General features: G+C 43.3%; 1 protein-coding gene across 1 annotated transcript in view; it reads left to right on the forward strand.

Moving 5' to 3' along the window:
* ZNF407 (zinc finger protein 407) overlaps window positions 1-25,248 on the forward strand; it is a 678,079-nt gene that overhangs the window by 395,088 nt on the left and 257,743 nt on the right. Inside the window, exon 7 of the mRNA XM_075314622.1 lies at window positions 21,872-21,992. Within this exon, the coding sequence (XP_075170737.1) occupies window positions 21,872-21,992 (121 nt within the window). The remainder of the gene's footprint in view (window positions 1-21,871; window positions 21,993-25,248) is intronic.

Here is a 25,248-nt window from a genome sequence, read left to right on the forward strand (position 1 = left end):
CCCTTTTGGGCAACCACCCATTTATGGGACTCCACCTCCTTTTGGGCTTTCAGAGACTCCCTCATAGTGTCTTTAGACCCCAGTTCACACAGTTCCCCTTTGTCTCGCTGGGCACCCTGTGTCCACACTGGACCCAGAAAAGAACTCACAAACTGGTCCACTGCTGCCACATCGGTGCGCACAGATGGCTCCTGCTGTCCACGCACAAGGAACTGGAACAGCTCCTCCATAGCGTCCGTATGAGCTTTCCTTCCTTTTGGAATCTCAGCCCCCACGGCTGTCGCTGGACCTCCTGGCACATGCTGTTGGTGCTGCTGCTGGCTCTTTGGCAGGTGTTTCAGTAGCTCCTTCATGCTGAAACGAGAAGAGCAACAGGAGGGGCGCTCCAATGGGTAATACTCGGTGGTTCAAAAAGGGGGGGGTTTGGTTACTACTAACCTTTCCTGGTTGTACCGCCCATACAACCAGGATCTCCAGCCTGTGGTGTATCACTGCTCACCAAGCAGGACCCAGCAATCCCGGATTGACCTGGAACCTCCAGTCGCAGGTCTCCCGCCACTGCAGCATGGAACCCAGCAGACCTGCAGATCCTCCACCAGCTGCTTGAGTGCGCAGACAAAATTTTTGTGGACCCGCCAATCCACCGCAAACCACTTCAAAACAATTTTTTGTGGATCCACCGATCCACAGCAATACGTCCTAGGCCGTTGCCCCTAGCAACCAGACCGCATGCCCGCATTCTCCACCATATGTAAGGTTGCACCCCGCAACCTGGGGGTTCAACTCGCTTGCAGCGGGGTGAGGTAGCTTCAGCAACACATCTACAGTCTCTTTATAAAAAATTCCAGCAGTTTATTTAAAACACTCCCAGCATAAACTGCTCTTAAACGTAAACAATCCACGTACCATGGGCATCCAGTCCATTACAAGTCCATAGTGGAAGTTTAGCAACTTTCCCCACTCTCTGGCACCTTCCAGCATACACCTCTAGCCGAGGTTCCTTCCAGCACCCAGGTCCCTCTGCAGACCCCTGTCTGTCTCTCCTCCAGGAGTGGTTCGGGCCTGCAGCCTGACTGCACTCACCTCAATTCCAGAACCCTGTGTTCAGCCTCCACACAGGCTGATACATCCAGAGCTCCCTGCTCTGCTCTCACACTCTGCAGAACACACACTGAGTCTCCTAAATCAGACTGGACACACCCACAGGTGGAGGTCTGTGATTCTCCGGACCTGCACAGCACACAGGCATTATTAAAGGGAACCTGACCCTTATATATATATGTTACGGTTGCTGCGAGCACTGGAGACTATGTCCAGATTTCTTGCTACTGCACATGTGCGAGCGCTGGAGACTAAGTTCTATCTTGGAGCCATTGCACATGTGCGGGTGACATCTTTGCTGACACGAGGTCACATGTCTCTGACACCTTCTATGCCGATTGGTCGCTGGTCATGTGCTTGTGACGCCTTGCTCGGTGATAGGCCAGCATTACGTCACTCCTGTCGTTCTGGCAGCGGATTGGCTCTGGTGTCCTCCATCTTGGATGAGGCACAGAGTCTATATAAGACCCTGACACACGCCGCGTGGCGCTCAGTCCTCTTGGTTCATGCATAAGAGTAGACGCTCTGTACGCGCTCCTCTAGGCATTCCTCTGTCTATGCTAGGTGAGCGCTACCGGCAGGGTAGCGTTCTTATACCTTACAGCTTCGGCTGCTGTCCGTATCCTTACCTCTTAGGGGAGTGGACATAGGCAGGTGCCTGAGGCACATGGTCTGGCTGGGCCTTGTGATTCGACTCGTAGGTGGACGTTGCCACTAGGGTAATGTTCCTTATACTGCGTCTGGCAGTTGTTCGTATCCTCGCACACTAGGGGAGCGAACAGAGGTAGGAGCTTTGTGCGGCTTACGCTGCTGTTCGTCTCTTTTGCACCACTAGAAGAGCGGACCTAGGCAGGTGCTATATCTAGTGGTTCGTGTCCTCGCACACTAGTGGAGCGAACGCAGGTAGGAGCTTTGTGCGGCTTACGCTGCTGTTCGTCTCTTTTGCACCACTAGAAGAGCGGACTTAGGTAGGTGCCATTTCGCACACATTGCCTTTGTCTCTGTGATTATTAACAGAGATCATTCCACACACCCTCCAAGTAAGGGAGGAATTGCTTTACTTACTTATTATATCCTTCTGTGAGTTAACAGAGGTATTGCACTCTGCCATAGTCTGCAGCAAAGTCTTTGCACGGTGGACCCTGACTGTCTGATACTCCTTTCGGTTATTATCAGACAGCCCCCCGTAACATTAGGACTGAGCCAAGGGTCTGGCAGTTATGGCAGAATATCAGCAGTTACATCGTTACATACAAGTACTTGAGTCACGGCTCAAGAGTATAGAGGATAAACCTCAGACCATGGTGACAGCTGCACATGATCCTCGACTTGCTCTGCCAAACAGATATTCTGGCGATGCCAGATCATGTCGTGGTTTCATTAGTCAGTGTCAGATACACCTAGAGGTCAACTCTTCTTGCTTCTCTATGGAGAGGTCCACAGTAGGCTTTATCATCTCCTTACTTCAGGACAAAGCCTTAGAATGGGCGACTCCCCTATGGGAGCGCTCTGATGTGGTTACTCTGAGACATCAAGACTTTCTTGATGCTCTTAAGGCGGTATTCATGGGTCCGCAGGTTACCCATGATGCGGCCCTGAGACTGTTAGATCTATCTCAGGGTTCGTTATCCACTAATTCTTATGCCATTGCTTTTAGAACTCTGGTGGCAGAACTAGATTGGCCAGAGAAGGTGTTGATTCCTATCTTCTGGAGAGGGTTGGCAGGCTATGTCAAGGATGCTCTTGCTACTCGTGAGGTCCCTGCTTCTCTGGAGGACTTGATCACAGTAGCAACGAGGATCGATGTACGCCATAAGGAACGTAGACTCGAGGTCTCTTCCTCACGCCCTAAGCATCGGGCTATTCCAGTTGTTGAGGGTCCACTACCATCTTCCTCAGCATCTGAAACATCTCCCACTCCTATGGAGTTAGGTCATACGTTCTCCAGACTACGCAAGTCTGGTCCTCCTATATGTTACGTATGTCGTCAGGCTGGGCACTATGCCAACAAATGTCCTAGTCGTCAGGGAAACTCCCTGGCCTAGTAACCATTAGAGGGGGGTTTCTAGAGACGTCTTCTGCACCCTCTAAGTGTTGTATCCCAGGTCAGCTCTCGTTATCTGAGAATACATGGCCTATTATGGCTTTTGTGGATTCCGGAGCTGACGGGACTTTTGTGTCCTCAGGATTTGTAAAGGGACACAATATTCCCTCTATCATGTTAGAGGCGCCTATTCCTGTCCGTGTTGTTAATGGAACTATGTTGTCTGACTCCATTACATTGAGGACAGTTCCCTTGCGCCTTTCCCTGTCTCAGGGTCACATAGAGGAGATGTCTTTTCTTGTTTTGCCTGAGGGTATAGACGACGTCCTTCTGGATCTTCCATGGCTTCGGACTCATGCTCCTCACATTGACTGGGAGTCTGACAGCATTATTAGTTGGGGTTCGAAATGTCAGTCCCGATGTCTTCCCTTACCACCTAAGGTCGTTGCGGTTGCATCAACTGATCTCTCTCCCATACCTACACCCTATTTGGATTTCGCTGACGTGTTCTCCAAACAGGGTGCTGAGGTTCTTCCACCCCATAGGCCGTATGACTGTGCCATAGACCTTATCCCAGGTTCGGTTCCACCTAAAGGCAGGGTTTACCCCCTGTCGATACCTGAGTCGGAGGCCATGTCGACCTATATAAGAGAGAGTTTAGAGAAGGGGTACATTCGTAAGTCTGTCTCTCCCGCGGGAGCTGGGTTTTTCTTTGTTCGGAAGAAATAGGGTGATTTGCGTCCCTGCATAGATTACAGGGGTCTCAACGCAATCACAATAAAGAACAAATACCCATTACCTTTAATTTCGGAGCTCTTTGACAGACTGAGAGGAGCTTAAGTTTTTACGAAGTTGGATCTGCGGGGTGCGTATAACTTGGTACGAATTCGAAAGGGTGACGAATGGAAGACCGCTTTTAACACCCGAGACGGTCACTATGAATACCTCGTCATGCCTTTTGGGTTATGTAATGCACCCGCAGTATTTCAGGACTTCGTAAACGATGTGTTCAGGGATTTACTGTTATCCTCAGTAGTGGTGTATCTGGACGACATCCTGATTTTTTCTCCTGATCTGGAGACTCATCGTCAGGATGTCGTTCGTGTCCTTTCCCGTTTAAGGGAGCACTCATTGTTTGCTAAACTCGAAAAATGTGTATTCGAGCAGTCCTCATTGCCTTTTTTGGGTTACATTATCTCACAAGAGGGCCTGGCTATGGATCCTGCGAAGCTCTCTGCTGTCCTGCAATGGTCCGAACCTCATTCCTTGAAGGCGGTGCAACGCTTCTTAGGATTCATAAATTATTACAGGCAGTTCATACCCCATTTTTCTACTTTGGTGGCCCCTTTGGTGGCCTTGACTAAGAAAGGTGCTAATCCCAAAGCCTGGTCTACTGAGACATCTCAGGCTTTTGAGGCAGTAAAAAGACACTTTTCAACTGCTCCCGTTCTTCAAAGACCCGATGAGAGTAAGCCCTTCCTCTTAGAGGTTGATGCCTCTTCAGTGGGTGCTGGTGCGGTCTTGTATCAAAAGAACGGTGCAGGTAGAAAAAGGCCGTGTTTCTTCTTTGCTAAAACCTTTTCACCGGCAGAGAGAAACTATACCATTGGGAATAGGGAACTGCTCGCCTTGAGATTAGCCTTGGAGGAGTGGCGTCACTTGCTGGAAGGAGCGAAACATCCTTTCCAGGTCTATACAGACCATAAGAATCTGACGTACTTACAAACCGCTCAGCGTCTGAATCCTCGCCAAGCCCGCTGGTCCTTGTTTTTCTCCCGCTTTCACTTCTCCATCAACTATCTGTCTGGGAGTAAGAATAACAAGGCAGACGCCCTGTCTCGCTCTATGCTTTCTACCCAGGAAGAGATTGACGAACCTCGTCTTATCCTTCCCTCCAGGGTTTTTCATACGCTCTCCCCTGTGACGTTAGACCAAATCCCACCGGGCAAGACCTTTGTTCCGCCTGATCGACAGAATGATATACTGTCATGGGCCCACACCTCAAAGGTGGGTGGGCATTTTGGTATTAGGCGGACACGAGAGTTACTGGAGAGGTGGTATTGGTGGCCACACTTAGCCAGCCACTTCAAGAGATATGTCGGTTCCTGCTACTCGTGTGCTCGCAACCGTCCATTACGGCAGAGACCGGCTGGGCTCTTGCATCCTTTACCAGTGCCAGATAGACCATGGGAGGTGGTAGGCATGGACTTTGTGGGTGATATTCCATGTTCACAGGGACATAGATTTGTGTGGGTCATTACGGACCATTTCTCCTGGATGGTTCATTTCGTACCGTTATCGAGAATCCTATCTTCCAGGGTACTAGCCAAACTATTCCTCAAGCATGTCTTTAGGCTTCACGGGATGCCAGATCGTATCATTTGTGATAGAGGCCCGGAATTTACTTCCCGTTTCTGGCGAGATCTTTGTAGCCTTCTGCAAATTGAGTTGAATCTCTCTTCGGCATACCATCCGGAGACCAATGGTTTGGTTGAACGTACCAATCAATCTATGATTATATACCTTCGACACTTTGTTGCTGAGAACCACGATAACTGGTCCTCCCTCCTACCCTGGGCAGAATTTGCCCTTAACAATTCGCTGGCTGAGGCCACTGGGCAGACACCATTCGTACTCAATAATGGGCAACACCCTAGGGTACCGGTACCGTTTCCCGCTGCTGCACCTCCTCCTCTTGTGGCCGACTGGGCAACTAATGCCAGAGAGGTTTGGGATCGGACTCAAGAGTCGATCCAAGCAGCTAAGGACCGTATGAAGACGGTGTCCGATCGGTTTCGTCGCCCGGCTCCTGTCTTTTCTCCAGGGGACTTTGTGTGGCTCTCTGCAAAACACGTGAGACTTAGAGTGAGCTCTGTCAAATTTGCTCCTTGCTTCCTGGTTCCTTATGAGGTTCTTCGACAGGTAAATCCTGTAGTCTACCAATTGAAGTTACCTGTCCATCTTAGGATTCATGACAAATTCCATGTCTCACTGCTAAAGCCGGCTATTTTACCTCACGCTCGTGAAGTGCACTCTCCTGCCTCTGATTCCTCTCGCTCTAGCTATGAGGTACGAGCCATAGTTGGTTCTAAGATGGTTAGAGGGCGCAGGTTCTTCTTGATAGATTGGGAGGGCTTTGGCCCGGAACATCGCTCTTGGGAGCCTGAGGAGGCTGTCCATGCTCCCGACTTAGTTGCCGATTACCTGCGTCGCCGGGAGGGGGGCCCTTGAGGGGGAGGTACTGTTACGGTTGCTGCGAGCACTGGAGACTATGTCCAGATTTCTTGCTACTGCACATGTGCGAGCGCTGGAGACTAAGTCCTATCTTGGAGCCATTGCACATGTGCGGGTGACATCATTGCTGACACGAGGTCACATGTCTCTGACACCTTCTATGCCGATTGGTCGCTGGTCATGTGCTTGTGACGCCTTGCTCGGTGATAGGCCAGCATGACGTCACTCCTGTCGTTCTGGCAGCGGATTGGCTCTGGTGTCCTCCATCTTGGATGAGGCACAGAGTCTATATAAGACCCTGACACACGCCGCATGGCGCTCAGTCCTCTTGGTTCATGCATAAGAGTAGACGCTCTGTGCGCGTTCCTCTAGGCATTCCTCTGTCTATGCTAGGTGAGCGCTACCGGCAGGGTAGCGTTCTTATACCTTATAGCTTCGGCTGCTGTCCGTATCCTTACCTCTTAGGGAAGCAGACATAGGCAGGTGCCTGAGGCACATGGTCTGGCTGGGCCTTGTGATTCGACTCGTAGGTGGACGTTGCCGCTAGGGTAACGTTCCTTATACTGCGTCTGGCAGTTGTTCGTATCCTCGCACACTAGGGGAGCGAACAGAGGTAGGAGCTTTGTGCGGCTTACGCTGCTGTTCGTCTCTTTTGCACCACTAGAAGAGCGGACCTAGGCAGGTGCCATATCTAGTGGTTCGTGTCCTCGCACACTAGTGGAGCGAACGCAGGTAGGATCTTTGTGCGGCTTACGCTGCTGTTCGTCTCTTTTGCACCACTAGAAGAGCGGACCTAGGTAGGTGCCATTTCGCACACATTGCCTTTGTCTCTGTGATTATTAACAGAGATCATTCCACACACCCTCCAAGTAAGGGAGGAATTGCTTTACTTACTTATTATATCCTTCTGTGAGTTAACAGAGGTATTGCACTCTGCCATAGTCTGCAGCAAAGTCTTTGCACGGTGGACCCTGACTGTCTGATACTCCTTTAGGTTATTATCAGACAGCCCCCCATAACAATATATATATATATATATATACATACACACAAGATATATATGTAATCTACTGTATATTACATAGTGTGTTACATATTTACACTTTATTACAGTTTGTGTTCTAAAGTTGTATTCCAATAAATATATGTTATGTTCTATCCAAATATCTTGATTATTGTATCATAAAAAATATTAAATGTCTGATGTTCACATACACATGTTCATGTATTACAATAAATTTTTCACCTAACTATAAGCAATATATGTAGGAGTCAGAGTCGGAGTCAGTGCAAGAGAAATTGAGGAGTCGGAGTCGAAGGTTTGGTTTACCGACTCCACAGCCCTGTAATCTCAGCTTCTTGGACCCAAGTGATGAATTAAATGCTTGGGGCAATAGGAAATGTGGTAGGAAACATGAAATTTCCTAATCATTACTAGTTGTGTATACTGTTGGTACCTGTGATTTACCCCAATTTGTCGATTGGGTTGTTGTAAGCTACACTATAGTTTGCACTCAGGTAGGAGATGTGTACAAAGGATTCACAATAAGAAAGGATTTAAATTAAGGAAGGGTTATTATGCATATAAACCTGGGCATAATATAGACCATATAGGGGTTTAAAAATATAATTAACATTTGAAATATCTTGACTTGTGATCTGGATCACGTCGTCTGAACACGCTTGACTGTATCGTAAATTGATAGTAATTACATGAAGTAGAGATGTAGCAGTATAACCTGCTTAACATCACAGTTTGGAGCTTTCTGCATTACTGTACATAATCACCTGATATGTTAGAAAGATGTATATTTTCAATACACTATAGGGTTTTTCGAGATAGTCTACACTTATTGTCCTTCCACATTTAGCCCCATTCACTTGAATAGACTGAGCTACAGTAACAATCATAACCATGGTTTCTCTATTTTGTTAAATGTTGGGGGTTCCCCAAGCCTTCCAAATAATCACCGGTATGCTTTAAGGTCATATTTTATTCTGCATTTCAATCATGTCAGTGATGTCCTTAATCACTGGCAACCACCTTTCTTACCTTGAGAGCCACATTAAGCTCTGAGAGATAGATTTGAGCCACATCCAGCAACGCACATGCCCAGTAGTGACTCACAGACTCCCCCAGACTTCCCATTACTGGAATAATAGCTGAAGGCACACCGAGACCATCTGAACCACCCTTATAGGCAGTAAACTTTCTTCCAGGGGGTTCCAACTTACCCCCATTTGATATTCTTGTATCAAACACTCCCACAACACTATCACTTGCAGCTTGAAGCACCTCTCTAACTGGCAGCATTGTCCTATCTCCAACTTACCATATTTATCATCCTTCCATGGCCAGGAAATGCATATTTAGGTCCGCTTTTCTGTGCTACTTATAAAAGTAATCACTTGGAGAACTTCTCTTCATACCTGCTTTCTAGAATTTGTGGCAGTCAGCCGCGAGCCACACATCATAGCTCGCTTGCCACATGTGACTCCCGAACTACAGGTTGGAGACCCCTGTCGTACATAAATTATCTTCTTGTCTTCAGATGTTGTATGCACACCCTCTAGACATAAATGCCATCCTCCTCATACATACACATCTTCTCTGCAGCACTTAATATATGACGCATGCAAAAGACAGCCTTTCTTCAGTACAATGTACAATGAAGCTGAGACATAGGAGCACTGCGTATGCCCAGGGGGCTTAGTAACTCCTTTTTCCCCCCCGAAGCGCCTCAATGATGACATGGCCATTAAAGAGGATATCAATTATGCCCAGGTTGAAGCAACACCCCATGAGAATAGTCTTTCCTAATTTTTATTTAGCGTCAAAATTACAAATAGAAGTGGACTCCCGTGCTGTCATAAGAAGATAGTCAGCAGTAATGGTTAAATGTGATTTTATTTCACGTTTCAGAGATCACATGTACATGTATGATTTATCTGAGGAAAGAGATGTGATCTCTGAAAAGCATAATAAAATCATGTTTAACCATTACTTCTTTCCATAGCGAGAGTCCACTTCTATTTGATACATTTTGACACTAACTCCTCGTGGTGCCTTCTGCAGCTGTAACCTACATGCTTTCAGTAGTAGTTGTGACTAATTTCACAACTGTGTCAGGTGAGCAGCACATCTGATATTTATTCCATATACGTTTGTAACCTTAATACCCTATTAGTGCCTTTTGTCTTTTCAGTCTCCTTCACTAGATTTTATTTAACAAGTGATGGAATATAAGTAGTTTTTTGGGCGCATCAAGAATAACTTGGAAAATCAAATACAGTAATCGCACAGAGGAATAGGGCTTCCAAATGTAATGGTATTTGTGTGGGTGGTGTTGAGTACTGACCGGTTCCTTTTAAGGATAGGTCATCACCACCTGTCTTTGTACTTTTTTCAGGATCTTGACAGACAGAAGTCTGCTAAAGTAGTGACCATCGCTTCATTACTAAAACCAATGATTGGCCACCGCAACAACATGTCTGTCCAAGTGATGCATGAATTACAGAGACTGGCGAGGGTCCCAGGAAGGATCAGAATGAGAATTACTGCTTTATTATTTTATACCATTCTGATTATTATTTTTTTTATTATTTATTTAATTGCTTTGACAACTCTTTGAGGCCCCCGCACTTTGTCCGGTTGACCACAACTGATGATGATTTAAAGTAAATTAATTTTGCCAACTAAAACTTCTATTAGTTTAGGCAAGTTTCTTCTTCATTTTAAATATGGACTTCTCTATTGCCAGAAGCGAAATTCCCGTATTTCAGTCAAACACATTTTTGTTAACTTGAAAATGTTTTTAATACATTATGATATACTTAAGTGATAGATGGTTAGTTGCTACATTTTAAATCAAGGATGGAAAATGTACTAGATGATTATTGTCATGACAGTGCAGAGTCTGTGCTGCTACTGGCACCGAGAATAGGAATATTAAAACGATCAGCTACAGATGAGAGATTTTCTAGCTTTATTTCAATAATGTTCCCTATTAATACTAATTACACACTGCCCATTTAAAGTCCGCGAGTAAGCTCAGAGGCGGAGAAAGAGGAGAGGAAATGATCACAAATCTGTGAAGCCATCAATGAGTAAGTGCTTGAGTTAATATACTGAAATAAAATAGCTGCTTGAAGTTTTAGTCAATTATCATTTTCATTTTTTGGTAGGCAACAGCTTCCTACATTTCAAGCTAGTAAAAAAATGCTATACCAACTATAAGAAATTGTAAGTGTAAGGAATATACAATAGTTAGTACATTATAGATTACAATTATGTGTAAAAAGGTGCAAGACATTACAGTTTCCTTTTAACTTCTTAAAAAAAAAAAGTCCCGAAAAAGTGAAAAATTGTCTTAATATTGAAATAAATTCTTCTCTCTATCTCAAAAAAGTTTTTTTCCAGGATCTACAGTTCATATAAAACGTCTACACACTCCTGATAAAAAGCCAGGTTTTTGTCAAGTAAAATAAAATCACCCAAGAATCATTTTAGGACTTGTTGGCAAAACAAGCTGAAATAATTTTGAGGGGGAAATATAAAAAAGAACTCTAAAATAATGTAGTTGTATAAGTGTGAGCACCCTCTTTTAATTGTGGATGTGCTAAATGGGGAGAAAACAAGCGCAATGGGGTCTGATTTGTGATGCAAGGTGAAACCTAGGATATGAATTTCCTCACCTGAGATGAGTTGTGTCGGACACAACTTCTGAAAAAAACCTTGGATAAACAGCTGCTGTAGCCCTGCATATCAAGGATACTTCAAATAGCCAAAGGATTGGAAGTTGTTAAAAACTGCGCTGCTGTACATAGAAGATGATACTTGATCTTTGACTTGTGACTTTATTCAACGTGTTTCGTAGTAATTCACCTTCATCAGGATAAATATATTACATTTCATCAGGATCATCACATTACACATTGGTGCGGCATCTATTCCTCCTCTACACTGCTGATCGCTGTCCTCTTGCTTACATTGACATAGATGACACCTGCTATGTCAGCCACATAGCTGGGTGAAATCTCACTTCTGTGCACAGACATCACCAAGTCATGCGTGCACACTTATGTTTTAGGTTCTGCCCGCAGTAGGGCAGAGCAAAGTGCGCATGCGCAAGTCGACGATCTCTTTGTGCAGGTGGTAGATTTTGCCCGGTGACATGGATGATGGTGACATGGACTTAAGTTTTAGGCGCTGCCTGCAATAGGTAAGAGCAAAGTGCCATTCACGAGGTGGGGATGTCTGTGTGTAGACATGACATTTAACCCAGCTATGTGGATGGCGCAGAAGGTGATGAGCAGCAGAGTAGAGGTATAGATGCCATACCAAGGACACCCATAGGACTTGACTGTCTCGATTAACATAGCGTGCAAGAGAATGTAAAAAGTCTTTTTGAGGGGTGTACAGGGGGAGTCAGGGGGATAATATACACCTTTATGGAATGCAGCACAGGCACTGCTGAAGTTGCTAGTCTTTGTTCAGAAATGAAAACAAAAACTGATAACAGGCGCCCTTTAAAATGTTTCTCATTAACCCCATATAGAGTTTAGCTGTTCTAGTAGGATTTTACTGAAAATTTCTTAGTTGTATTTACAACAAAATCCATAGTACGTTAACAGCTCATAACACAGAAAAGGGATCTCATTGTTGAAATTAAGGAAAATAATGAGATTTTTTTTCCAGGGCATTAGATAGATAATTATGAATTTCTGTCAACTACTGATTGTGGACTGAATGTGACAATCTCCCATAATCTTTATATGTCTGGTCTGTGAAGTAGTTTGGCAAGATGGAAGCATTTTCTTACAAAGAAGAACATCCAAGCCTGGCCTTGTTTTCCCAAAACTTGCATCAAGTCTGCGTCTGCAAAGACATGTGGGAAAACATATTATGTTATGATGAAACTAAAGTTGAACTTTTTGACCTTGATTCCAAATGTTATGTTTGTTGCAAAGCCAACACTACACATCACCAATAGAACACCATACCCACCGTGAAGCATGGTGCAGACTGCAATATGCACTGAGGCTGTTTTATTGGCAGCAAAAACTGGGGCTTTAGCTAAGGTGTATGGATTTATGAATTTTTTTAAATATCACTCAATTTTGCAGGAAAACCTTCAGATTTTTGCTAAAAAGCTCAAGATGAAGAGGAATTTCACCTTTCAGCATGACAACAACCCTAAGCATGCCTCCAAATAAACAATAGCATGGGTTGCCCAGAGGAAGGTCAAAGTTTTGGAATGGCCCAGTTAGAGCCCATACTCCATACCTGAATCCAATTGAAAATCTGTAGGTTGACTTGAAGGTGGCACCGTACCCTCACAGTCCTACAGATTTGATGTGCTACTGCAAGGAAGAATTGGCAAAAAAATGCCAATTTATTGATGTATATACTGATAGATGCCTACTTAAAAAACTAAAGTAATAAATTCATAAAATTCCATAACAATGTATTAATTTAAGGGTGTACATATGTATGCAGCCACACTTTTATTTTTTTTATTTTTCTACCAAAAAATATTTGTTGTTGGTGACAAAGTTAGAAAAAAATTGATATTATTCTTCTTGGTATCATTTTTTTACACGACCGAAACCTGATATTTTAACAGGGATCGTTAGTAGAGATGATCGAATCTGCCAAAATCTGGGGCTGGCAGATCCTTGCCTTAGTGAAAAAAAATCCGGATCCACTCCGGATTTCAGTGCCCATATAAGTCTATGGGGACCAGAATCCTGAGATTAAAATTGTTTTTGGAGGGAATAAGGGGGTAGGAACGTGCGCGGTATACTCACCCGAGGCTGTGTCATGGCAGCAAACTCCTTCCCGGTCACACTTTTCCCTTCTGGAGCCGACAATTCAATATTCATTGTTTTGCCCGCCCACTGGTGCGTGTAATTGGTTGCAGATAGATGCACCTCCACCCTGAGTAGCAGCGTGTCAGCTGACTGCAACTAATCACAGGCGGCAGGATGGCCGGTGGGCAGGGAGAGCAGTGCAAGTGTCTGTGGGTCAGTATGGTGAACGTGCATGTGTTTCAGAAATACATTCATGCTCCTGTCAGAAGTGTGCACGGCTGTGCCGGTGATGCGGCTTTTTTTTATTTATTAAAATAAATTTTAAAAAAATCCGACATGCGGTCCCCCTAATTTTGATACCCAGCCATGATAAAACCAGCTGGGGGCTGGTAGTCTCAGCCCGCAGCCGCCCGGTATTGCCGCATCTATTAGAAGTGACAATATTGGTGCTTTACCGGCTCTTCTCAATTGCCTTTGTGCAGTGGCAATCGGAGTGATAAGGGGTTCATAGCAGCGAACAGCTGCTACTAAACCATAGGTTAGTGATGGCACTAGAGTCTATGATATACGTGCATTACACTAACCTGTAAATGAAAGTATATAAACACAGACACAGAGAAAATTACTTTATTTGGAATAAAGTACAAAACACACACCCTCCTTCTCCACTTTATGAACCCCCAACACCCTGCAGGTCCAGTGTAATCCACATGAGGTCCCACGCCGCTTCAGCTCTGCTACATATCACAGCCAGCAGCCATGGAGCACAACCACAGGCTGTGCAGACAATGACTGAGCCGTGAAGACTGCATGGCAGGCAGATACTGTCACAGACTGGAGGCGCGTGTGCCTGCAACCAATCACATATGAGAGGACGGCCGGTGGGCAGGGAAAACATGGAAAGCTGTGTGTATACGATGTAAAGTACAAGAACTGAATGCGCGACCCGGAAGCAGTGTGCTGCCATGACACCAAGTCTCGGTAAGTATGAAACGCTGTTTTATTTCTGTTTTTCTTTATTTTTCAATTATTTTCCCCAGTGCCAGATCCAGATCGTGCACCCGGAATACCGGATCTGGGTTCGGCACCCGGAAATCTTTGAAACTGCGCGGATCCGGAGTTTTACAGTTCGGATCCGCTCATCCCTAATCTTCAGACTTTTTATGTACTCTGTAAATACTTATGAGCCCATTCTTAGCAAAGGCCATTATTTTTTATTAAATATGGTCCAAACTCACTTATCAATCAGCTCAAAGAAAGGGGCACAGCGCTGTTGTGAGCACCACATATTTCATTGTGTACTTGATCAAAATGGATTGTCCATATGTGCAACTATGCCTCCTTTTATACATGTAAAAATATAACTTACTTAATTGATACCATATGGATCAAAAGCACATAAAAGTCATCCCACTCTGACAACGTAATCTGTTATTGGCCATACTTCCATGCTGAGAGCGCCATGGCTAGTGGCATCAAGGGGCTTTTGAAGAGTATTTGGGGTCATTGTCCTGCTGTGTCCAACACCTAGGACACAAACCCAGCTATCTGACACTGGGCACTACATTGCATCCCCAAAACCTTTGGTAATCTTCACATTTCATAATGATTTGCACATAGTAAATGCACCTCGTACCAAAAGCAGCAAAACAACCAAAAAACATCTTTGAACCTCAACCATATTTGACTGTAGGTATTGCAGTCTCTTCTTTGTAGGCCTAATTCCGTTTTCAATAAACAGAATAATGTGATTTACCAAAAAGTTCAATCTTGGTCTCATCTCTGTACAAGACGCTCCCACAGAAGGATTTTGGCTTACTCACATACATTTTGGCAAACTGCAATCTAGCTTTTTATGTCTTTGTTTCAGCAAAGGGGTCCTCCTAGTTCCCCTGCCATAATGTTTAATTTCATTGAAATGTCGATGTATAGTTTGCGCTGATACTGGGCACCTTTAGCCTGCAGGACTGATTTTCTTTGGAACATGATTTGGGCTCCTTATCCACTATCCGTACTATCCTGCGTTGCAACCTTGCATTAATTTTTCTCTGTCGTCCATGTCCAGGGAGATAAACTACAGTGCCTTGAGTTGTAAACTTCTTGATTATGTTGTGCAGCGTGGACAAATAAACATCAAGATCTTTGAAGATTGTTGATATTTTTCTACAGTTTTGGTCTCAAGTAAGACAGGTCTCTTCTTTGCTTTCTGTTCTCCATGCTTAGTGTGGCACACACAGACACACAATGCAAAGATTGAGTCAACTTCTCCCCTTTTTATCTGGTTTCAGGTGTGATTTTCATATTGCCCACACCTGTTACTTGCCATAGGTGAGTTTTGTTGAGCATCACATGCTTGAAACAAAGTCATTTACCCACAATTTTGTAAAGGTGCCAACAATTTTGTCCAGCCCATTTTTGGCATATTGTGTGAAATTATGTCCAATTTGCCTTTTTTTCTTTCTTTTTTTGTGTTGCTCTAAATCACACAAAGAAAATTAAAAAACATGCTTAATTGCAATAATTTTCTTGGAGAAATACTTCATTTTCTTGTGAATTTTAAGGAGGCCAACGCTTTTGGCCATGACTAAATGTATATATTCATGTAATCTTAATCTTTTCCCTGTCTTATGCTTTTTTGGAGTTAAAATTGGCACTATTATTTAAAATGATTACACAATATAAAGTAGCAACAAAAACCATGATTGGAAGCTTGTAAAATGCATTGGCATCCAAACATTTTGACTGTTCAATAGATAAAAAAATGTACAAAAAGAAAGGTGCAAATTCAATGATGAATCGGCACCTACAACTTCTGTTTTAGGGTAACATGCAAACTCCTCAGCCATACTGCAATTGTATGGGAAGATCTACATTCTGCCAATGGACTGCAGTTGTTGATGGGTGGTCGAAGCAACCTAACCAGACTTCAATAGTCTGGACTACACAGCTAACATATTGTTACAAGTGGTGAGCTACGCTACACAACTAGACTACTGCTTTCATATATAGACCAGACTACCCATATAGACCAGACTACCCAGCAAGGCAGCCTTTGGCGTGTACGTCTACAAGCAAAGGTCAAATTGCAGCTGTAGGGGAAGGTCCAGGCTCCAATATCAGACTGCCACTCTATGAAATGGACCAAATTACAGAGTGCAGGTCTAGGGACAGTCAAGACTACAAAGTCCAAATGATTGTTAGAGGAGGAGGTCCAGACTACAGACTACTCAGCCAGACTCCAGGTATAGGACCGATTCAGAAAGTTTTTAGCCATTTTGACAATGATTCTAAACTTTGAAATAATGCAACGTATGTGTGCCACATACAGTACATTAAAATTAACATAAATATTGAAAAATATTTGAAGCATATTCATCTTAAAATAAGATCCATCTGTATACCTTACAAGAGTACTGTAGCATTGTGTTCTGTGGAATTGCACAGCCTTTCCAGATGATAAATGTATACTGTACATACAAATTCATACGTTGAGGACTTCAGCTTACTATTCCTGTTGTATCAGAGCAAATATTGCAAAATTGTGAGCGATAGCCCAAGTAGAAGGTATGTGCAGGTGTATATATCACACAGACATTATGTAAGCTTACTGTAAATTCATTGCTCCGGGGATTGCAGCTTTAAGGCACCCTCATAGTTTTTCCCTTACACTTCTAGATTCTTGCTGTATTGACATGAATTGTAAAGAAAGCATCTTCTGAGTTTAACATCAATAAAATAGATTTTCATATGGCAGCAACATACATCATAAGGAATTCTTAAAGGGAACCTGTCAGGTGCAATATGCACCCAGAACCACGAGCAGTTCTGAGTACATGTTGCTAATCCCTGCCTAACTGTCCCTGTATACACTAGCATAGATAAAGAGATCTTAAGAAAAAGTATTTCTAAAGATCTTTTGCCGTATGGTAATGAGCAAGGGCACTAGTCCCCTGGGCATTAGTTCCCCGGCCAGTCGCCCCCATTAGCATGTTAGCACGTTCCAGTGGTCATGCTAACATGCTAATGAATATGCAGCATCACAAGATGATCTCACTCACCTCTCCGCCGCCATCTTGTTCAACGGGGGATTTCGGCTCAGTGCACACTACTTCAGATTGATGCCAGGACGCGTACACCCGGCTTCATAGTGTACATGACCCAAACTCCAGGATCATGCACACTGAGCTAAAATCCAGTGTCTGGCGGCGATGGCAGCAGAGAGGTGAGTGAGATCCTGTTGTGACGCTGCGTATTCATTAGCATGATATCACTCCCACATGGGCGTACTAACATGCTAATGACTGGCCCACTTCAGTATGGCTACTGTTTATGTTCAGGTGCCTAGACCCCATGAGGATTATAGCAGTCAGCTTTATAGCTCAGTAAAGGCCCAGTCACACTAAACAACTTACCAGCGATCCCAACAACGATCCAAGCTGATAGGGATCGCTGGTAAGTTGCTAGGAGGTTGCTGGTGAGATGTCACACTGCGACGCTCCAGCGATCCCACCAGCAACCTGACCTGGCAGGGATCGCTGGAGTGTGGCTACACGAGTTGCTGGTGAGCTCACCAGCAACCAGTGTCCCAGCCCCCAGCCAGCAGCGCCGCGTGGAAGATGCTGCGCTTGGTAACTAAGGTAAATATCGGGTAACCAACCCGATATTTACCTTGGTTACCAGCGCACGCAGCTACACGTGCAGAGAGCAGGGAGCAGCGCACACCGCTTAGCGTTGGCTCCCTGCTCTCCTAGCTACAGTACACATCGAGTTAATTACCCGATGTGTGCTGCAGCTACATGTGCACAGAGCAGGGAGCAGCGCACACTGCTTAGCGCTGGCTCCCTGCTCTCCTAGCTACAGTACACATGGGGTTAATTACCCGATGTGTACTCTGCTACACGTGCAAGAAGCAGGAGCCGGCACTGGCAGTGAGAGCGACGGAGGCTGGTAACGAAGGTAAATATCGGGTAACCAAGGACAGGGCTTCTTGGTTACCCGATGTTTACCGTGGTTACCAGCCTCTGCAGAAGCCGGCTCCTGCTGCCTGCACATTTAGTTGTTGCTGTCACACACAGCGATCTGTGCTTCACAGCGGGAGAGCAACAACTAAAAAATGGCCCAGGACATTCAGCAACAACCAACGACCTCACAGCAGGGGCCAGGTTGTTGCTGGATGTCACACACAGCGACATCACTAGCAACATCACTGCTACGTCACAAAAGTTGTTCGTTAGCAGCGATGTTGCTAGCGATGTTGCTTAGTGTGACGGGGCCTTAAGACTGTGTTCACAAGTCATGTTTTCCCTCAGTTCTGTGCATTTTCACTGTGAAAATGCAGCATTTCCGCAAAGAGAATAAGGTTTCTGAACTCTCATGCACACGTTGCTTATTTTTTCCCTGTAGATGTGAAGCAGTTTCAAATTTGCAGCGAGTCAATTCTTTCTTTTTGTAATGCTTTTTTACCCTTCTATACGCAAATTGCCTATTCAGAGAGGAAGGGAACGTGAACTCTAGCGCCACCTATTGAAATTAGCCATCCTAAAAGTCAATATCAATCCTTTAACAAGACTTGCCATATGAATTAGGATAGAAATCAAACCAGAATCTCAATTTACAGACACGATGTTTTGGGGTATTGCCTTTCATTAATGTAAAGTATGAGATCTGAGTTGGCTAGGTGAGAAGCTAAGACAGGGATTTAAGGGTTAATTTGCAAGAAAGACAACGGAGTACTTGCGCATGATATAAATAATGAACATATTTTGCTTTATTTGTGGTGCAATACATGAAGGTGAAAGACAGACTACATAAACATTAAAAAATGCAGTGTTACAGTGTGCAGAAAGACACAATGATGCGGGGGCAGAGCGTGCTGATAGGGTAATCAATATGGTGTTATACAGATTGCTGATAATAAGGCGGGGTACATACATGAAAAACCAGCATTACTTACATACACACCCATATGGCCATGACTATGTCATTGAATCATATCAGGTTCAAAAATTTAGTATGAATTTACATGTGTATCGATATGAACAAAGTATTGCATGACCAGTTTGTATTAAGGTGTTTTAAAACGCTGAGTCAATGGTGATTATAGTCAGCCTCACTCAGATTATTTTACTGCAAGGTGTATGTAGGGCAAGGGCCCTCAGCCCCCTGAGGAAGCGGTTTGGCGAAATGTACATAGGGGTGGTGGTGGAGCGCAGCTGAATCACTGATGTTATCATGGGTAAATAACAGGAACTTTCCTATTACATGCTGATGTTTAATATGGGTCATCGGGTTATTTAGCCCAGGTCTATGGTCTGTCAGTCACTTCATATTGTATGCTTTTTTAAATCTGTACTTCATAAAGATACAATAGCCGTTTCTACATACACCTTGCAGTAAAATAATCTGAGTGAGGCTGACTATAATCACCATTGACTCAGCGTTTTAAAACACCTTAATACAAACTGGTCATGCAATACTTTGTTCATATCGATACACATGTAAATTCATACTAAATTTTTGAACCTGATATGATTCAATGACATAGTCATGGCCATATGGGTGTGTATGTAAGTAATGCTGGTTTTTCATGTATGTACCCCGCCTTATTATCAGCAATCTGTATAACACCATATTGATTACCCTATCAGCACGCTCTGCCCCCGCATCATTGTGTCTTTCTGCACACTGTAACACTGCATTTTTTAATGTTTATGTAGTCTGTCTTTCACCTTCATGTATTGCACCACAAATAAAGCAAAATATGTTCATTATTTATATCATGCGCAAGTACTCTGTTCTCTTTCTTGCAAATTAATCGCTATTTGGAGTTAGCATAAAATGATTTTTATTATAAAAATCTGGACTTATTGGTTACTAGGGATTTAAGGGTAAAGTTTCTCCTTTTGGAAAGTGAGGAACCTTACCCTTTGAGTTTTGGCATCTAAAGGGTAAGGTTTCTCACTGTCCACAAGGAGAAACCTTACCTTTAAATCTCAATCTTGGCCGCTCACCTTGCAAAATCAGATCTCATAGTTTATACTGATGCAACGAAATACCCCGAAACACTGTATCTGGAAATTGAGATTCTGGTTTGATTTATATTCTAAGTCATATAGCAAGGCTTGGGTTGATATTGACTTTTAAGATTGCTACTTCCAATAGGTGGCACCAGAGTTCAAGTTCCCTTCCTCTCTGAAGAGTCAATTTGCATATTTCATTTCCCAGAGGAGCATGCAAGGTGTTTAAGTCTCCTCATACTGACATGCCAGACCTAACGTGTCACTCTCCACAAGGAGAAAACTTACCAATTGTAATGACTGGGCAAAAGTGCAGCGTTTTTCCTATTAAGATACATTTTTGATGCAGAAATAGCTACAACAGATACTTAAAGGGAATCTGTCACCAGGTTTTTGCTCCCCCATCTGAGAGTTGCATAATGTAGAGACAGAGACCCTGATTCCAGCGATATGTCACTTACTGAGCGGTTTGCTGTAATTTTAATAAAATCAATGTTTTCTCTGCTGCAGATATAGCAGTTATACAGAGCTCATGAATATGCTGGACTACCTGACAGCAGGCCACGTAGTCCTCTAATGATAATCTCCTGCTAATTAAACAGTGATTTTATAAAAGCTACATTAAGCAGGCCAGTAGGTGACATACTGTTGGAATCGAGATCTCTGGCTGGCTGTACAATATGCTGCTCTCAGATTAGGTGGCAAAAATCTAGTGACAGATTCCCTTTAAATTTGCCCATACCCAAAGAGCTGCGATGTATGTCCTGTACTTTGTTCTCATCTGTAATAGAGGCAAAATAACGTTGTATGGTGTACTAACTAATCTGGTATAACTGATACCATGATGTAAACCAGGTAGATTTTTTTTTAGGTTACATTAACACAAAATTCTGCGCATAAAACTAACTGTACCCACATAAGAACTTAATATTTTGCAGATTTAAAAAGTGCATGCAAGCTAGATTATGCAGTGCAAAAAAAAAAGTGCTGTGGTCATGAAATTCTTTAAATTCCATCCACTTTGCTGGAACTGTAAGATGCTGCGTTCTTTCCACAGCAAATATATGCAGCACAGAAGTGGTGATGAGTCTTGGTGCTGCCTAAAGAAAGCAGCATCTGACAGTTCCAGCAAAGTGGATGGGATTTATAGCATTACATGCCCACCATATTTTTTTTTTTTTACTGCATAAACTGGCTTGCATGTACTTTTGAAATCTGCAAAATATGAATCTCTCATGTGGAGTGGGTACTTTAAGTTTTATGTGCAGATTTTACCCATAGAATTGCATTAGATGTGAAAAATCTGCAGGTGAAAAATGCATTTAATCCATACACGACTGTATTAGAGCACAGCATCAAAATCGTAACAAAAAGAAATATAAAAAAGCGCAATGAAAAGTGCATGTGAACTAATTTAGCTAATGAGTGTAGAAATGGTGCAGATATTCGGCAATATAAAAAACTCACCAAATACTCATCGTAACTTTATAGTCACCGGATCTACCTGGTGCCACCTGGGAATGTTTAGATTTCTGTTTCTATAATGGAACAGAAATAACAACAAAGAAGTGAACAGAGCCCTGAAGCACTTTCTAATTGCTTTCTATCTCTTGACTATGTTATGTTCTTTCATAAAGATAACTATTGCTGTCATGTATTTCAGGCGAGAAACCATTCAAATGTGATGAATGCAATTTTGCTTCCACAACTCAGTCCCATTTAACACGGCACAAGCGGGTTCACACCGGGGAGAAGCCATACATGTGTCCATGGTGTGACTACAGGTAATCATCCTAAATTAAGCCTTTTTGACTGAATATGATACTGATATTTGTATAACAGAAGTAAACGACCAATAATTTGGTTAATTTTTCAGGTTTCTGAGGCCATTAATTAGGATATTGCTGTTTACGTCTATCCTTCTATGTCCAAGATCAAATGTTTCTTGCAATACACTTTAGTTTCCATCTCTCATGATATCTATGTGCATTGTATAATGTATATTTTCTTTTCTTGCAATGGTGATGACACATTATGAGAACTTGTGCCTATGCCCTCTGTACATACTGTAGAAACCGGTAATACAAAGATTTTATGTAAAACTGAGGATGTGACAAGTGCCAGACAATGGCAGCCATCACCCAGATATATATATACATATATATATATATATATATATATATATATATATATATATGTACATATATATATATATATATATATATATATATATATATATATATATATATATATATGTACTAGCTATAGTACTCGGCGTTGCCCGGGATAGTAACTGTCTCTCTTTCTCTCTCCCAGTCTCTATCATTCTGTGTTTCTTTGTCTGACTGTGTCTGTCTGTCTCTGTCAGTCTGTCTGTCTGTCTCACTCTATCTGTGTCTTTCTGTCTCTCTATCTCTGTCTGACTCTATCTCTGTGTTTGTCTCTCTGTCTGTCTGTCACTCTCTTTCCCCGTCTGTCTCTTTCCCTGTCTGTCTCTTTCCCGGACTCTGTCTCTTTCCCTGTATGTCTCTTTCTTTCCCTGTCTGTCTGTCTCTCTGTCTGTCTCTCCCTATCTGTCTGTGTCTGTCTCCCCTGTCTGTCTCTTTGACTGTCTCTCTCTGTCTCTTTCCCTGTATGTCTGTCTCTGTCTGTCTCTGTCTTTTTCCCTGTATGCCTCTTACCCTCTGTGTCTATCAGCAACCAATCACAATCTATGACGTTCTCTGAGTCACATGAGGCATCTGTGCAAAATTTTATGATTGTAAATGCGACGGTGCAGATTCCTGTAGTGGCCACACACACACACACACACACACACACATACATACACTCAGCTTTATATATTATATATATATATATAGTATGAGATTGGTTTACTTAAAACTATGCAAGGCTTTTAATGATTTATCCTTTTAATGGATGTCGTTATAACCTATGCCAGTATTGGGCAACCATGTACTGTACTGGCCATGCATTATCTATATCGGCATCCATTTTAAGGGATATTACCATATGTAAAAAAGAGTGCTTATAACATACAGTGTATATACTGTATATATTTTAGTGGAGTCCAGAAAATCTGAATTACAGTCTACTACACTTTTCTAGATTTTTTTTTTAAATGCATACTGACATACACCAGAAATAAGGAGGTCTAAAGGACACTCTTTTGGTCTCTACCTGGCAAATGGACCTCAATACCAAAATTCTACATATTGAAGACCAGTTTTAGGCCATTATATATATATGAAAAAAAAATGTTTCTAAATTGTTTATCACTGGGTTACTTAACTACTTCACCCTTAAGCCTGTTTTCACCTTCCTGACGAGGCCAAATATTACAATTCTGGCCACCATCACTTTTTGCAATAATAACTCTGGATTAGAAATTGTTTTTTGTTGTTTATATGTTGGTCAATATGATTTGTGTTTATTTATGAAAATATGACAAACTTTTGAAATTTTCAAACTTGAATTTTTTATGGCCTTAAACCAGATTGTCATACCACACAAAATAGAAAATAACATTTACCGCATGTCTATTTTACATCAGAACCATTTTTTAAATATTTTTTTTCATAAGGGTTAAATATTTATAACTAATTTTTAATATTTCCAACAAAATTTACAAAACCATTTTTTTTAGGGACCACATCACATTTGAAGTGAGTTTTAGAAACCTATGTGTCAGAAACTATCCAAAAGTGACACTATTTAAAAAGCTGCACCCCTCAAAGTACTGAAAACAACAACCAAGAAGTTAAGGTGGCTTTACACGCTAAGCGATCTCGTTGGGGTCACGGAATTTGTGACGCACATCCGGCCGCTTTAGCGATGTCGTTGCGTGTGACACCTATTAGCGATTTTGAATTGTTGCAAAAACGTTCAAAATCGCTAATCGGTGACATGCCCCCTCTTCCCAAATATCGTTGCTGCTGCAGTAACGATGTTGTTCCTCGTTTCTGCGGCAGCACACATCGCTACATGTGACACCGCAGGAACGAGGAACCTCACCTTACCTGCATCCCACCAGCAATGAGGAAGGAAGGAGGTGGGCGGGATGTTCGTCCCGCTCATCTCCGACCCTCCGCTTTGATTGGGCGGCCGCTTAGTGACGTCGGTGTGACGCTGAACGAACCTCCCCCTTAGAAAGGAGGCGGTTCACCAGTCACAGCGACACCGCAGAGCAGGTATGTGCGTGTGACGCTGCCATAGCGATAATGTTCGTTACGGCAGCGATCACCACATATCGGCCGTACGATGGGGGTGGGTGCTATCACGCTCGATCGGCTAGTGATGTTGCAGTGTGTAAAGCAGCCTTTAATTACCTTTTTAGGTGCTTAACGGGAATTCTAGCAATGTAAAAGGAAAAAAATAACATTTTAATATTTCCCTCAAAAAATGTTGCTGTAGCTATTAATTTTCACAAGGGTAACAGGAGAAAGTGAACCATACATCTTGTTGTGCAATTTGTCCAGAGTACATCAATGTTACACCTCATGTCTCTCCAGTTGCAAGGAATGAGGTAGTCTCCCATTCCTTGTCTGCCACGAGCCCTTCTGTTCAGCAGCGCCGAAGGTCTAGGAGACTGCGCGGTCTGCAGGAGATGCCTGCTCACAGACACAGCAGAAGCGTGACACCTAGTGGTTCTCCCTTTGCAAGGAATGAAGCGGTCTCCCATCCCTTGCCTGCCACGTGCCCTCCTGCTCAGCATCACAGAGGGTCTGAGAGGTTGCGCAGTGTGAAAAGGATGGATGCTCAGGGAAGCAGCAGGACTTCCCTTATCTCTGCACATTGTGAAACCGAGGATCCCGCCTTTATGACCCAGAGGCAGGAAGATGAGCATGTGCCCCACGTGACGTCTTCTGATTCGCTCACTGATATCACACGGCCCGATGACGAGGCTGGTGATGTGCTGAATCCTGACTGGCCGGGCCAGGACGTCACGAATCCTGATTGCGTCATGTCCGTCTCACGCCCGCCCTTGGGTGGAGCTACGCCTCCTTAAAAGCTCCCCCTGCCTTCATGGCGGCGCGCGAC

The sequence above is a fragment of the Anomaloglossus baeobatrachus genome, chromosome 6 (assembly GCF_048569485.1).
Source record: "Anomaloglossus baeobatrachus isolate aAnoBae1 chromosome 6, aAnoBae1.hap1, whole genome shotgun sequence".
NCBI classification, from domain to species: Eukaryota; Metazoa; Chordata; class Amphibia; order Anura; family Aromobatidae; genus Anomaloglossus; species Anomaloglossus baeobatrachus.